Source organism: Oncorhynchus tshawytscha, linkage group LG03, assembly GCF_018296145.1.
Source record: "Oncorhynchus tshawytscha isolate Ot180627B linkage group LG03, Otsh_v2.0, whole genome shotgun sequence".
NCBI classification, from domain to species: domain Eukaryota; kingdom Metazoa; phylum Chordata; class Actinopteri; order Salmoniformes; family Salmonidae; genus Oncorhynchus; species Oncorhynchus tshawytscha.
Window position 1 is genome coordinate 33,734,812 of NC_056431.1, and position 16,023 is coordinate 33,750,834.

Consider the following 16,023-nt stretch of genomic DNA (forward strand, 5'->3'; position numbering starts at 1 on the left):
ACTATATACAGTGTGAAAAAGGTTGTGACTGTTTGAGAATGAGTACAACAAACATGAGCATGCAGATATATTGAACAACTGTTATTGTGTGTTGTACCTAGTAGTAGATCTAGTGGTATCATCTCCTTGACAGCGTCGAAGATGCCCCTCTGTCTGACCTCCTGTCCATCAAGCTCCCTGGCGCAGGCTTTGCAGCAGCCACACGCTGAGCAGCCAGACTCCCCAGAACCACAGCCACAGATACTGAGTGGGAGAGAGAGAGAGAAACACAGATAAAACATCAATACAAACAAACAACAGACATCCACCAGACAAGACAAACCAAAGCATACAAAAAGACACACAAAAACAAATATCAGTTAATCTGATCAGCATTCAAATCACGTTTGGGATGGTGTTCCTCGGGTTGCAAGCCTACCCCCTTTTTCCTCCAAACATAATTGGTCATTACTGCCAAACAGTTCTATTTTGTTTCATCAGACCAGAGGACATTTCTCCAAAAAGTACAATCTTTGTCCACATGAACAGTTACAAACTGTCGTCTGACTTTTTTATGGCAGTTTTGGAGCAGTTCCTTGCTGAGTGGCATTTCGGGTTATGTCGATATAGGACTTGTTTTATTGTGGTATTTAGATACTTTTGTACCTGTTTCGTCTTCTGGGATCAATTTGCACTTTTCGCACCAAAGTACGCTCATCTCTAGGAGACAGAATGTGTCTCCTTCCTGAGCGGTATGACAGCTGCGTGGTCCAATGGTGTTTATACTTGCGTACTATTGTTTGTACAGAGGAACGTGGAACCTTCAGGCATTTGGAAATTGCTCCCAAAGACAAACCAAACTTGTGGAGGTCTACACTTTTTTTTGTAGACCTTGGCTGATTTCTTTTGATTTTCCCATGATGTCAAGTAAAGAGGCACTGAGTTTGAAGGTAGGCCTTGAAATACATCCACAGGTACACCTCCAATTGACTCAAATGATGTCAATCAGCCTATCAGAAGCTTCTAAAGCCATGACATAATTTTCTGGAATTTTCTAAGCTGTTTAAAAGGCACAGTCAACTTAGTGTATGTAAACTTTGACACACTGGAATTGTGATACAGTGAATTATAAGTGAAATAATCTGTCTGTAAACAATTGTTGGAGAAGTTACTTGTGTCAGGCAAAGTAGATGTCCGACTTGCCAAAACTATAGCTTGTTAACTTAAGGCTCTCCTGCATTTTTTCAATATTTTGTTAAAAATCGCGCAAAATTTCAACGTCCTGCTACTCATGCCAGGAATATAGTATATGCATATGATTAGTATGTGTGGATAGAAAACACTCTGAAGTTTCTAAAACGGGTTAAATCATGTCTGTGACTATAACAGAACGTGAATAGCAGGCAAAATCCCAAGAAAAACCTGTTCACAAAAAAAAAGTATCCATCCGCCAGTCTCTGTATTGTCTATAGCAAGGGAAAATACATAGCGGCCAGTTTACAGTTCCTACAGCTTTCACACGATGTCGCCAGTACTGGCAATTGGGTTGAAGTTAATCCTTGGTGAAATGAGAAATAGGCACTTCCTGTCATCCAGTACACACAGGAAGTTTCTGGAAGAGAGAATTTGGACCATGATTTCAAGAGTAGCTGCTATTGAATACAGATCGCCCCGTGATCAATTTGATCGATTATTAACGTTTACAAATACCTAAAGTTGGGTTACAAAAGTAGTTTGAAGTGTTTTGTCAAAGTTTATCGGCAACTTTTTTAATTTTAAAAAATGACGTTGCGTTTTGAAAAGCTGTTTTTTTCCTGGATCAGACGGGCTATATAAATGGACATTTTGGGTATACATGGACGGATTTAATCGAAAAAAAGACCCAATTGTGATGTTTATGGGACATATTGGAGTGCCAACAAAGAAGCTCGTCAAAGGTAATGAATGTTTTATATTTTATTTCTGCGTTTTGTGTAGCGCCGGCTACGCTAATTATTTTGTTTACGTCTTTTTCTGGTATTGCGGGGGGGGTACATGCTATCAGATAATAGCTTCTCATGCTTTCACCGAAAAGCATTTTAAAAATCTGACATGTTGGCTAGATTCACAACGAGTGTAGCTTTAATTGAGTACCCTGCGTGTGTGTTTTAATGGAAGTTTGAGTTTTATCGAGTACGATTAGCATTTGGCGTTGCGCATGTCCATTTCCTGTTGGCTAGGTGAGACGCAGACGTCTCACCTTGCCCTAAGAGGTTTTAACAAGAAATTTGTGGAGTGGTTGAAAAACGAGTTTTAAATGACTCCAACCAAAGTTTTATTTTATTTATTTTATTTTACCTTTATTTAACCAGGTAGGCAAGTTGAGAACAAGTTCTCATTTACAATTGCGACCTGGCCAAGATAAAGCAAAGCAGTTCGACAGATACAACGACACAGAGTTACACATGGAGTAAAACAAACATACAGTCAATAATACAGTATAAACAAGTCTATATACAATGTGAGCAAATGAGGTGAGAAGGGAGGTAAAGGCAAAAAAGGCCATGGTGGCAAAGTAAATACAATATAGCAAGTAAAACACTGGAATGGTAGTTTTGCAATGGAAGAATGTGCAAAGTAGAAATAAAAATAATGGGGTGCAAAGGAGCAAAATAAATAAATAAATTAAAATTAAATACAGTTGGGAAAGAGGTAGTTGTTTGGGCTAAATTATAGGTGGGCTATGTACAGGTGCAGTAATCTGTGAGCTGCTCTGACAGTTGGTGCTTAAAGCTAGTGAGGGAGATAAGTGTTTCCAGTTTCAGAGATTTTTGTAGTTCGTTCCAGTCATTGGCAGCAGAGAACTGGAAGGAGAGGCGGCCAAAGAAAGAATTGGTTTTGGGGGTGACTAGAGAGATATACCTGCTGGAGCGTGTGCTACAGGTGGGAGATGCTATGGTGACCAGCGAGCTGAGATAAGGGGGACTTTACCTAGCAGGGTCTTGTAGATGACATGGAGCCAGTGGGTTTGGCGACGAGTATGAAGCGAGGGCCAGCCAACGAGAGCGTACAGGTCGCAATGGTGGGTAGTATATGGGGCTTTGGTGATAAAACGGATTGCACTGTGATAGACTGCATCCAATTTGTTGAGTAGGGTATTGGAGGCTATTTTGTAAATGACATCGCCAAAGTCGAGGACTGGTAGGATGGTCAGTTTTACAAGGGTATGTTTGGCAGCATGAGTGAAGGATGCTTTGTTGCGAAATAGGAAGCCAATTCTAGATTTATAAAGTGTATGTAAACTTCCGAATTGTGAATGTTGACCTGTTTATAGGTCTTTCTCACATCGGCTATGGAGAGCGAGATCACACAGTCGGTCGGAACAGCTGGTGCTCTCATGCATGCTTCAGTGTTGCTTGCCTCAAAGTAGCTCGTCTGGTAGACTGGTGTCACTGGGCAGCTCGCGGCTGTGCTTCCCTTTGTAGTCCGTAATAGTTTGCATCGAGTGTAGGAGCCGTTGTAGTACGATTTAATCTTAGTCCTGTATTGACAAGTTGTCTGTTTGATGGTTCATCGGAGGGCATAGCGGGATTTCTTATAAACTTCCGAGTTAGAAACCTGCTCCTTGAAAGTGGCAGCTCTAGCCTTTAGCTCAGTGCGGATGTTGTCTGTGATTCATGGCTTCTGGTCGGGAAATGTACATACGGTCACTGTGGGGATGATGTCATCGATGCACTTATTGATGAAGGCAGTGACTGATGTGGTGTACTCCTCATTGCCATTTGAAGACTCCTGTAACATATTTCAGTCTGTGCTAGCAAAACAGTCCTGTAGCTTAGCATCTGCGTCATCTTACCACTTCCGTATTGACCGAGTCACCGGTACTTCCTGCTTTAGTTTTTGCTTGCAAGCAGGAATCAGGAGGATAGAGTTATGGTCAGATTTGCCAAAGATTTGCCAAATCAAAGAGCTATGTACGCGTCTCTGTGTGTGGAGAAGGGTGGTCTAGAGTTTTTTTATCCTCCGGTTGAACTAACATGCTGGTAGAAATGGATTTAAGTTTCCCTGCATTTAAGTTCCCGGCCACTAGGTGCGCCACCTCAATCAGCATTTTCCTGTTTGCTTATGGCCCTATACAGCTCGTTGAGTGCCGTCTTAGTGCCAGCATCGGTTTGTGGTGGTAAATAGACAGCTACGAAAAATATAGATAAAAACTCTTGGTAAATAGTGTGGTCTACAGCTTACTGATTTGTAAAGACAGAGCACAAGGCACTAGCAAATAGACGTTCCAAAAAACCCTAATCATGAAAACATACATTTGACATTTTAGTCATTTAGCAGATGGTCATATCCAGAGCGATTTACAAGAACAATTCGGGTTAAGTTACTTGCTCAAGGGCACATGGACAGAATATTTTACCTAGTCTGCTCGGGGATTCCAACCAGCAACCTTTCAGTTACTGGCCCAACACTCTTAACTGCTAGGCTACCTAACGCCTATAGACCCAACCATAAATGTACTTTCTCTTAACAAAGATAAACCAACTCGTGAATGGTGGGTGTGTGTCTGCCTCTTCGTCAAGTTTCCTTACCCTCCGGGTACTCTGTCGGGCCGTCCGCTGCTGACACAGCTGGCTCCATAGCCAGTGCAGTCTCCACACACGGTGCACACCATGCACTGATCCAGCTTCCACTTGTGCATGCCCGGCTGGCACATCATGCTCTTCTCCTCCTTCTCCTCCAGCTCATCCTCCAGGTCCTCATCCATGGCCGTCGCCATGCTTTCCACGCCAAATGCTACAGGGGTTAGAGAAGATGTTCACATGAATGGGTGATGAACGCAAAATACACAATAAATACATGCAAAGAAAGTGGTGTTTGGTGTGCATATGGTATATTAAAGTTTGTTTGTGTTGTGTGGTAATTTCTGTGCTCGTGCATGCTCATGTGTGTGTCCGTCATGCATGTTACCTTTCCCCGCCTGGTTCATGGCCCCTGTTTCTCGGCCACACTGGCCCTTGTTGTTGACCCCAAACGTCCAGACCTCTCCACTCTTAGTCAAGACACAGGTGTGGGCCTTCCCCATGGCTACCTGGGTTACAATGTGACCCTTCAGGTCTGACACCTGGCCTGAAGGGGGCACAAGAGAAAGGAGAAAACATTGATACTGTATAGTGACTGTTAAAGACCTAGCCTGATCCTGACTGAATCACAGTACATTTCACTAAACTGAGCTGAAATCGGTCAGAATTTCCAGGCTATAAAAGACCCTTATCAAACCAACATGGCTTTTCAAAAGCTTAATTTGATAGCCATGTTGTAATATTTCAGACGTGAACATTTGCACGAATGATCACTACCCAGATGGAGTACTCTCTCTGTCCCACTCAAGTTCATCAGCATCACTAACACAAATTAACATTTGCACTAGCCAACACAACCCAAATGTACCCTTTCCCTTGTCTCTATCCCACTCACAGGTGCTGTCGCTGTAAATAGCGTCCTTGCCGAACATGTATAGCTCTCCATCCTTGGTGACGATGCTGCTGCTGCCGTTGTTGCAAGCCGTGTTCACCGCCGTCTTGGTCTCCAGCTTCATCATCTTCTTGGGCTTGTAGGGCTTCGGCTGGCGCCGGCTCTTGGCTGAAGAGTAGAAACAAAACATTTGAGAATCATATCTATGCAAGAGGCGCACAAAGTTGGTTGGAGATTATTCTGAATACAGTGCCTTTTCCCTTCCCTTTCCCGTTGAATAATCTTATATCATGACGTATTGGTGTGTGTGCTGTAATTTACTCGTGTTCTTGTCTGTGTAGGTGTGTTCACATCCATACTTACTGGACTCTCCATCTTCTCCCTTGCTCGCGGAGCCAGTAAAGAACACGCTGCCATCCTCTGCCACCAGCAGGGCGTGTGAGCCGTCGTGACCCACCGAGAACTGGACGATCTTAGGTGACTTGGTGATGGGCAGTTCCACCCATTTACCTGCCAACGGACCACCCTGCTTGATGCCCAGGCTCTGGTACTTCCCTGTGTAGTAGACCTGAGGGGTGAGAGGGAGAGGAAAGGGGAGAGAGAAAATATTTTAATAGGAACTGTCACAAAAAAAAAAACTTTTTCTAATGACATATCAATTATTAGCCCAAAATGTCCTAGCTAGTATAAAAACTACAATTCTGGACATAGTCATTGCCACTTCTGATTGAAAAGTACCGTTACCGAAATCCCTAATTTGTTTAAGAAAAACCTTCCCTATTCCGTCAACCCTTGCTCTCTTTACGTGACACATGTATGAATTGCATGCATGTCACCAAAGACCTATACGCACAGGACTAGTATTACTAGAGAACACTGGTTATGTAATTTTACTCCAGAATGCCGGTTATTCCAGAGGATTTTTTTTACCCCCCCAATTGTCAGTTATGACGGACGCCTGGATGTTTTTATTCTAGGCGTGAAGTATGTCCAGGTGATAGGAACACACTGATAACACTGATAACTAAAACCATACCAAACCATCTTTCTATAGTGTCAAAATAGTATTACAATTGAGGAAGTGTGATCATAATCATTAGGATATTTTAGCAATCCGCAGTACGTCCTAACTGCTCCCCATCCTTCAGTTGTGAGCTAAACAGTGCAATTGCATTTTAAGGCTATGGATGACAAAGTTAAATTGTCATTTCCAAACGTTTAGGCAGTTGCATGCTGCTTTGCGATCAATTAACAGTAAGGGTTGCATTAAATAGGCTCAATATTTTTGACTGATACATTTGGCAATACACAATTCATACGCACAAAACGCATAAACAAAAGCATTCCCTATGATATTGATAGTCCAATCATATATAGCTTATGCGCAGCACTTAGTTCAATTTATCAAATCAGTTATTGTTTTCTTGTGCAAACCACGAGCAACACCTGTCAAACTCAAGACATTTATCCCAAAATACAGGGATGTCAATTCGCAACGGACTAATATTATCAGAGGACCATGGAGTTTGACAAAAAACAGTACATTAGTCTGGCTGAAATTGTTACTCTCCTGCCATATAAAAATGACAGATGTGGTGTTTTGCGCTCGTGCACATAATTACATTACGCAACCTCCACCAGCAAAACAAATCCCTTTGAAATAGGGCACAATTGGGGATGAGCTACAGCATATCATAAACACATCAATAAATTGGTTATAACAAACTCTAAACACGAACACATGACAGCAAATTGGATGCAGAAGACGTGATTATAGATAATCCGGAATGAATCGTGAACAATGATGAGTGAGAAAGTTAGAGGGTCAAAAATCCTACCCCCAAGACATGCTTACCTCTCACTATCAATAACAGGAGCGGTTAGCATGTTTGGGGGTATGATCTTTGACCCTCTGTAACGTGTGTGTGTTTGTGTGTTAAGTCACAGGTCAACTGCTCCTATTTTTACATTGGCTCCCCTGGCTGGAACAGAGGGGGTAATCTGCAGATAAAAGCCAGCAGTGGCGATTACGGCCTTCTCAGTGATACAGCAGGCTAGACTAGGGCCTGGCTAGCTAGCTCTGCTACACTATCTCACAGGGCCTACACTATGACACACATACATACACAGAGGCAAAGACACACACTTAGTCAAAACTAACTTGATCCCTGGCATTTAGAGAAGGTAAACACACAAGCAGTTATAATTACAAACAAGCTCACATAAACATATACCTTCCTATAAGTATTACTATCTAGGCCTAATGTTTGTTTTTTGCAGACCCCAGGAAGAGCAGCTTCCAGCTAAATGGGGATTGGGGATCCAAATAAACTATCCCACAAACATTGTTGTATTTCCATCTGTCACTTAGGCATCCAGATAGGTCCATACTACAGTATATTTCGTTGTTTGGGAATTATAGGATTTCCCAGTGCTGGTGGTTGGTCAGTGTTTTCCCTCCTGCAGGACCTGCTTTGTTTATCTGGGAGGAATGGGTGGCACAGACAGCAGTAGGGCAACGCAGCAGTGGATAGATAGCTCTGCTAGATGGATGGAATAACCAATGACTCCCAGTTATTTAAGCATAGAAGTGGCACAATCTTGTCTCGGAGCTCTACGGACAATTCCTTCGACCTCATGGCTTGGCTTTTGCACTGACATGCATGGTCAACTGTAGGGCCTTATATAGACAGGTGTGTGCCTTTCCAAATCATGTCCAATAAATCGAATTTACCACAAGTTGTAGAAACATTTCAAGGATTATCAATGAAAACAAGATGCACCTGAGCTCAATTTCAAGTCTCATAGCAAAGGGTCTGAATACTATGCAAATAAAGTATCTGTTTTTTACTTTTAATACATTTGCAAAAATGTTTAAAAACCTGTTTTCGCGTTGTCATTATGGGGTATTGTGTGTGGATTGATGAGGAAAATAGTTTATTTAATCCATTTTAGAATAAGGCTGTAAGGTAACAAAATGTGGAAAAAGTCAAGTGGTCAGAAAACTTTGAAGGCACTGTAGGTCTGGAAAAATACATCAGTTATTGTCTCTTATTTTTTTACTCTGCCTATAAATCATCTCTGCGACAATGATTATGTTGCCGTGTCTCTACTCAAGGAGGCTTCGCCGTACAGAGGAAATATTATGCACTTTGTGCGTTGCAGGAGGTGTATCTACTAAGCTCTCTTCCGGGACAATGTTGACACATCAGAGTTCCAATGCAACAACTGTTCACTCCCTGAGGACTATAGAGAAGTGGCTACTCTTAGCAAACAGATTAAGAACTTGCACAATCTACTGGGGAAAGCCACGCCTGCCTACCATCTCTACACCACAGGCTGGACGCCGTGCTGAGAGTATCAACACCAACGCCTTCCAGGGACCCCTTCCCGAAGAAGTCTCCCACTCCCCTGATACTGTCACCATTCCAGCTGCCCAACCAGGGAAGCATGTCACCTGCCATAGGCCAAATGGAGGGAAGCAACCTATGTCGAGTTGGGAACTTTGGTGTTGGGAAGCCCGACTCAAATCCAGTTCCCGAGAATATTAGCTCTCCTGGCTTCGAAGGTTCCAGCGCTATCGTCCCCTATTCTGCCTCAGATCACCAGACCTTGAGGGTGTCTGACGCACCGGCCCCTCCGTAAGCCACAATGGGTTTTGTGCTAGGTTCAAGGTGCAAAAACTGCCAGACAACCTGCAATCTCACCAGCCGTTATAAATCGGCAGCTCTATGCTGAGAAACCACTCGGTTGCCCAGAAAAATACATTGTGCTATCCTGGGGCTCGGGTACAGGACATTACAAGGCTGCTTCCTACCGTTTTTACGCCAGAACACGGGAGCTGTCGCAGTCATAGTACATGTGGGATCTAATGACATTAGGATAGCTAGCTCGGAACGTCTGAAAACTGGATTTTTAAGAACTATATTGAAACTGAAAGACTCCAACAAGCATCCAATTATTTAAGGCCCAATGCGATCACTGAATCGTGGCATGGAAAGATTCAGTAGGTTGTCCGTACAACACGACTGGCAACGAGTCTACTGTAACTCTGCTGGAGTTACTTTTGTGGATAACTTTAGAAAACAGAAGGTGCTCTACAGAGCGGATGGGGTCCATCCAAATCATCTTGGTGCCTGGACTCTGCTCTGCGCTCAGAAATGGACTTATTAACACTCCAAATTCCACTCAAGTAATCCCAACTGTAAATGTAAAATCAGCATTGTCAACATACTGCAAGCAAGCAACAGATAACTCTGTTTTAACCCACGTCCTCGCTTGTGGCATAGGCCCAATGGTTCAGTTCTTGACAATATTGTAACTATATCAATTCAAATCAATCCCAAGGTATTTTCAAATAAGGGTTTAACTATTGATCATAGTAATGTTGTATTAGAGACTCCATCTGACCTAAAATCCCGCAGATGTGGTCTTCGATTTGTTCATGGAAATTCTGGCGTCTTAATCCAAAGTTGACATTCTGGTAATTTCTAAGACTTGGTTGAATAATTATGTGCTGGACTCTGATGTGTCTGTCTGGTTATAATGTTTACAGATCGGACAGAATTGTCAGAGGTGGGGGTGTTGTGATATTTACCAAGGGAAATTTAAGTGGTTCTGTATCTCTTGCTGCCTCTGTCCCTAAGCAAGTTGTTCTTAATGTGGGCCTTTGTCATAATAAACAGCTGACACTAGTAGGAGTGTTTCCCCCTCCCTCATGTTCTCTTAACAATTTATCTTAATTGCTATCTAACATGCTGACTAATCCAGGCACACGTGTGCGTCCGCATGTTGATTTTGTCCATCCACAACAAACATGATCAGGACATGCAGGTCAAAACAAATGAAACATTCATGGACATTTAGCTAGCTAGATTGCTGTCACCCACATGGGTATATGCTTCTAAAATCTATTGAGGATATGGGAGAGGCGGGGCAATGCAGCAGTGCCTGGCAATGTAGCAGTTCTTTGACGCGCGCAAGCAGTTTGGAAGAAAGCAGTGTGTTAAGTATGGCAAATATGAACTATTCATTTTGGTTGATTTTAATATTGGAGGACACCAGTGTCAGACACGTTGAAAGGTATTTGCTCTGAGCTAAACCTGTATTTACTAAGCCTACACGGCAGAATCATAACAATCCAACTAAATCAACCTGGATTCATCTTATTTTGATGAATACTCCAAATACAGTACCAGTCAAAAGTTTGGATACACCTATTCATTCAAGGGCTTTTCTTATTTTGACTATTTTCTACATTCTATAATAATAGTGAAAACATAAAAACTATGAAATAACACGTATGGAATCATGTAGTAAGCAACAAAGTGTTAAGCAAATCAAAATATATTTTAGAATCCTCAAAGTAGCCACCCTTTGCCTTGACAGCTTTGCACACTCTTGGCATTCTCTCAACCAGTTTCCCCTGGAATGCTCTTCCAACAGTCTTGAAGCAGCTCCCACATATGCTGAGCACTTGTTGGCTGCTTTTCCCTCACTCTGCGCTCCGACTCATTCCAAACCATCTCAATTTGGTTGAATTCGGGGGATTGTGGAGGCAAGGTTATCTGGTGCAGCACTCCATCACTCTCCTTCTTGGTAAAATAGCCCTTACACAGCCTGGAGGTGTGTTGGATCATTGTCCTGTTGAAAAACAAAATGACAGTCCCACTAAGCCCAAACGAGATGGGATGGCATATCGCTGCAGAATTCTGTGGTAGCCATGCCGGTTAAGTGTGCCTTGAATTATAAATACATCAGACAGTGTCATCAGCAAAGCACCCCACACCATAACACCACCTCTTCCATGCTTTACGGTAGGAAATACACATGCGGAGATCATCTGTTCACCCACAACGCGTCTCACAAAGACATGGTGGTTGGAACCAAAAATCTCCAATTTGGACTTCATACCAAAAGACACCGGTCTAATGTCAATTGCTCGTGTTTCCTGGCCCAAGCAAGTCTTCTTATTGGTGTCCTTAGTAGTGGTTTCTTTGCAGCAATTCAACCATGAAGGCCTGATTCACACAGTCTCCTCTGAACAGTTGATGTTGAGATGTGTCTGTTACTTGAACTCTGAAGCATTTATTTGGGCTGCCATTTCTTGAGGCTGTAAAAGTAATGATGGACTGTAGTTTCTCTTTGCTTATTTGAGCTGTTCTTGCCATAATATGGACTTGGTCTTTTAGCAAATAGGGCTATCTTCTGTATACCACCCCTTCCTTGTCACAACACAACTGATTGCTCAAAAGCATTACGGAAATTAACTTTTAACAAGGCACACCTGTTAATTGAAATGTATTAAAGGTAACTACCTCATGAAGCTGGTTGTGAGAAAGCTAAGAGTGTGCAAAGCTGTCTTCAAGTAAAAAGGTGGCTTCTTTGAAGAATCTCAAATATAAAATATATTTTGATTTGTTTAACACTTTTTGCTTACTACATAGTTTAGATGTCTTCATTATTATTATACAATGTAGAAAATAGTATAAATAAAGAAAAACCCTTGAATGAGTAGGTGTTCTAAAATATTTGACCGGTAGTGAATTGCTAATATAAATAAAACATTTATGGTGTTGGAGCGGTTCAGTGGAGCTGAAGGGTGGGACTAAAAACCACAAATCAAATTGTATTTGTCACATGCACCAAATATATATATATACACACACATATTTTGGGGAAATAACTGGAATATTGCAACCCAGCCACCTCCTGTGTACCAATCACCTGATATGAAAAGTTGGCAGCAAGCTGGCAAGCTTGCATTGGCAGCAGAGGTGTCCAATGAGGTGTCCAGAGCCATGCATGTATAAATGTGTATATTGCACACCGGTAGTCTGTTATCGACTTGGTATCTACATGGAAATTACATGGCGGCAGGTTGCATAGCGGGTTAAGAGCATTGGGCCAATAACCGAAAGGCCGCTGGTGCGAATCCCCGAGCCGGCAAGGTACAAAATAAACATTTGCCCGTTCTGCTCTTGAGCAAGGCAGTCAACCACCAACAACTGCTCCCTGGACACCGTTGATGTCGATTAAGGCAGCCCACTGCACCTCTCTAATTCAGAGGGGGTTGGGTTAAAACGCATTTCAGTTGAACACATTCAGTTGTACAACTGACTAGGTACCCCCCTTTCCCATAAAAATGACTTGTTTGTTTCTTAGGATTCTTTCTAACAAGCACTTGTGTAACATCATACCAGATGTGTTTAATTATTGAAAGTGAGTAGCTACCTAAAAGTAAAAACTACTTCTATATCATTTCTTAGCCTATTCACAACCAATAGTAATCTAATTTCCCCTTATCTTACAAAAAAATGACTTGTAATGTGCATTTGCATAGACATTCTGAAAAACTGCTGGATTTCTGTCAATTCCCCTGTGACATCCCAGAGGAACCACTCAGTGCACTGGCACTGCAAACATTGTGCGCATGTTCAGAATTTCAGATCATGTAGATATCCTATGATGTTATTTTGCAACAAAAAGGTACTGACAATAGCCCAGTAGTCAAATTACATTTCACAACATTTTGGAAAATGTATAGCTGTCCATGTTGATAGTGATATTTAGAAGACATGGTGATTTGCAAGGCATAGGTATATTCATCACTGAAATGTGCCTATCATAACAGCTGAAATATCATAAAAATAACAGTAATGTAAAATAGGAGACGCAGGGATGAATAGATCAGGGGATGTTCATTAAACAAACAACCTGATAGCTGTCCAACTCAATGCCTACTCAGGGGAGTAGACTACCCATACGTCTATAAGGCTACTGACTGGGCATGTACAATCATAAGGTCTGAATGCTATCTGCCATAGTCTCATCTTAAAAAGCATGCCATGGTCACTGCCTAGAAAACTCCTTAGACTAGCTAGCAGAGAGAAAGCGAGAGAGAAGTTGGCGGCCCACGGTACCACTGAGCACCAGCCACCAATTTAGCTCCCGACTGTGAATGCATGCATTACATGATCAATGTTGCAAATGTGAACCACAATTATTTGATAATACAGTGCATTCGGAAAGTATTCATACCCCTCGGCTTTTTCCACATTTTGTTATGTTACAGCCTTATTCTAAAATTGATTTTTTTTTTCTCTCTCTCATTCTACACACAATACCCAATAATGACGAAGTAAAATAATAATTCAGACTGTTTACTCAGTATTTGTTGAAGCACCTTCGGAAGCAATTAGAGCCTTGAGTCTTCTTGGGCATGACCCTACAAGCTTGGCACACCTGTATTTGATGAGTTTCTCCCATTCTTCTCCGCAGATCCTCTCAAGCTCTGTCAGGTAGGATGGGGAGCGTCGCTGCACAACTTTTTTCAGGTCTCTCCAGAGATGTTTGATCGGGTTCAAGTCCGGGCTCTTGCTGGGCCACTCAAGGACATTGACACTTGTCCTGAAGCCACTCCTGTGTTGTCTTGGCTTTGTGCTTAGGGTCGATTATGCTGTTGGAAGGAGAACCTTCTCCTCAGTCGGAGGTCCTGAGAGCTCTGGATCAGGTTTTCATCAACAATCACTCTGCTCCTTTCATCTTTCCCTCGATCCTGACTAGTCTCCCAGTCCCTCCCGCTTAAAAACATCCCCACAGCATGATGCTGCCACCATCATGCTTCATCATAGGGATGGTACCAGGTTTCCTCCAGACGTGACACTTGGCATTCAGGAGAGTTCTGAGAGTTCTTTAGGTGCCTTTTGGCCAACTCCAAGCGAGCGGTCATGTGCCTTTTACTGAGGAGTGGCTTCTGTTTGGCCACTCTACCATAAAAACCTGATTGGTGGAGTGCTGCAGAGATGACAGAACCTTCCAGAAGGACAACCATTTCCACAGAGGAACTCTGAAGCTCTGTCAGAGTGACCATCGGGTCCAGCTCTAGGAAGAGTCCTGGTGGTTCCAAACTTCATCCATTTAAGAATATTGAAGGCCAGAGTTCTTGGGGACCTTAAATTCTGCTGAAATGTTTTGGTACCCTTCCCCAGATCTGTGCCTCAACACAATCCTGTCTCGGAGTTCTACAGACAATTCCTTCAACCTCAAGGCTTGGTTTTTGCTCTGACACACACTGCGGGACCTTATATAGACAGGTGTGTGCCATTCCAAATCATGTCCAATCAATTGCATTTACCAATGGTGGACTCCAATCAAGTTGTAGAAACATCAAGGATGATCAATAGAAACAGGATGTTCCTGAGCTCAATTTCAAGTCTCCAAGCAAAGGAGCAAATTAATAAGCCAATTCATGGCATGGTATACACACTGAGTGTACAAAACATGAAGAACATCAGCTCTTTCCATGACATTGACTGGCCAGGTTAACTTCATGATCCCTTATGATCACTTGTTAAATCCACTTCAAATCTGTGTAGATGAAGGGGAGGAGACAGGTTAAAGGAGGATTTCAAGTCTTTGTGTATGTGTGCCTTTCAGAGGGTGAATGGGCAAAACAAAATATTTAAGTGCCTTTGAATGGGGTATGGTTCCAGGCACACCGGTTTGTGTCAAGAACTGCAACGCTTCTGGGGTTTTCACGCTCAACGTTTCCCGTGTAAATCAAGAATGAGCCACCACCCAAAGGACATCCAGCCAACTTGACACAACTGTGAGAAGCATTGGAGTCAACATGGGCCAGCATCCCTTTGGAACGTTTAACACCTTGTCGAGTTCATGCCCCGAATTAATTGAGGCTGTTCTGAGGGTAAAAGGGGGGGGGTGCGCTCAAGGTGTTCTTCATGTTTTCTTCACCCAGTGTACTTGTACGAGTGTAAAGGTTTAAAGGAGCAGTGCACTTTCAGAACCAAATCTGTATTTCAGATGTAAATGTTAAAGAAATGTTCAGACACTGTTTTTTACCATTTTACCATCATGCTCATTTTGCAGTACGTTTTGAATTAAACATGAACAAAATCTCAAAAATTTCCCTGCATGTTGTTTTGAGTGAAGTCTTCAACATTCGCAGAACATTCCTGTAATGTTTTCAACTCGTCAGACAGAAACAGCCTGGTAGGCTGCGGACACTCAAATAAGGAGATGAAACTACCTAGCAACCACAGGTCCTCACTAGACTGGTGCTCTGCATGTCTATTTTTTCATTACAGTTTTATCAGGTTTTGAAGTGAAATTGTCCTCATTTGAAGGTCCTGTGTCAAGGTCCTCACTACTACAGGAAGACAGCGTGTGTGTGTGTGTGTTGCAAGGAAGAACAGAACAAGCAGAGCCCTTGTGTTGCTGGTCACACTCCAAAACTAGGAGTAGCAGATTATAATTACCATTTGCTTATTCACCCACACACAAACTACCATTAACATTTTTATGCTGCAGTCTCATGCATTTCAGTTTGAACAATTCTCACGTTTTTACCTTTCCTGAGGCTGTTTTCATCAAAGCAAATTCCCTGCCTGCTCCCAGCAATGCTGCCTCCTCGTCAAACCCCGTACCTGGAAAACACAGACACACACATTTTGATGTATGGACTTCTGCAGAGAAACACATTTGCACAAATTCACTAATAAACAAAGACATTATTGAAACACACAAAGACAGATACACAAACAGACACACATATGGAGACCGGCTCATTGC

The 16,023-nt window shown here is 42.5% G+C and overlaps 1 protein-coding gene across 23 annotated transcripts in view; it reads right to left on the reverse strand.

Moving 5' to 3' along the window:
- Positions 1-16,023, reverse strand: part of LOC112234653 (E3 ubiquitin-protein ligase MYCBP2-like) — a 326,118-nt gene that overhangs the window by 233,001 nt on the left and 77,094 nt on the right. For all 23 annotated transcript variants that reach the window (XM_042314694.1, XM_042314668.1, XM_042314744.1 and 20 more), the window contains exons 11-16: positions 15,802-15,878; positions 5,797-6,001; positions 5,437-5,601; positions 4,930-5,088; positions 4,551-4,755; positions 98-243 (exon numbers count right to left, since the gene is read on the reverse strand). In XM_042314694.1, coding sequence (XP_042170628.1) covers positions 98-243; positions 4,551-4,755; positions 4,930-5,088; positions 5,437-5,601; positions 5,797-6,001; positions 15,802-15,878 — 957 coding nt within the window. The remainder of the gene's footprint in view (positions 1-97; positions 244-4,550; positions 4,756-4,929; positions 5,089-5,436; positions 5,602-5,796; positions 6,002-15,801; positions 15,879-16,023) is intronic.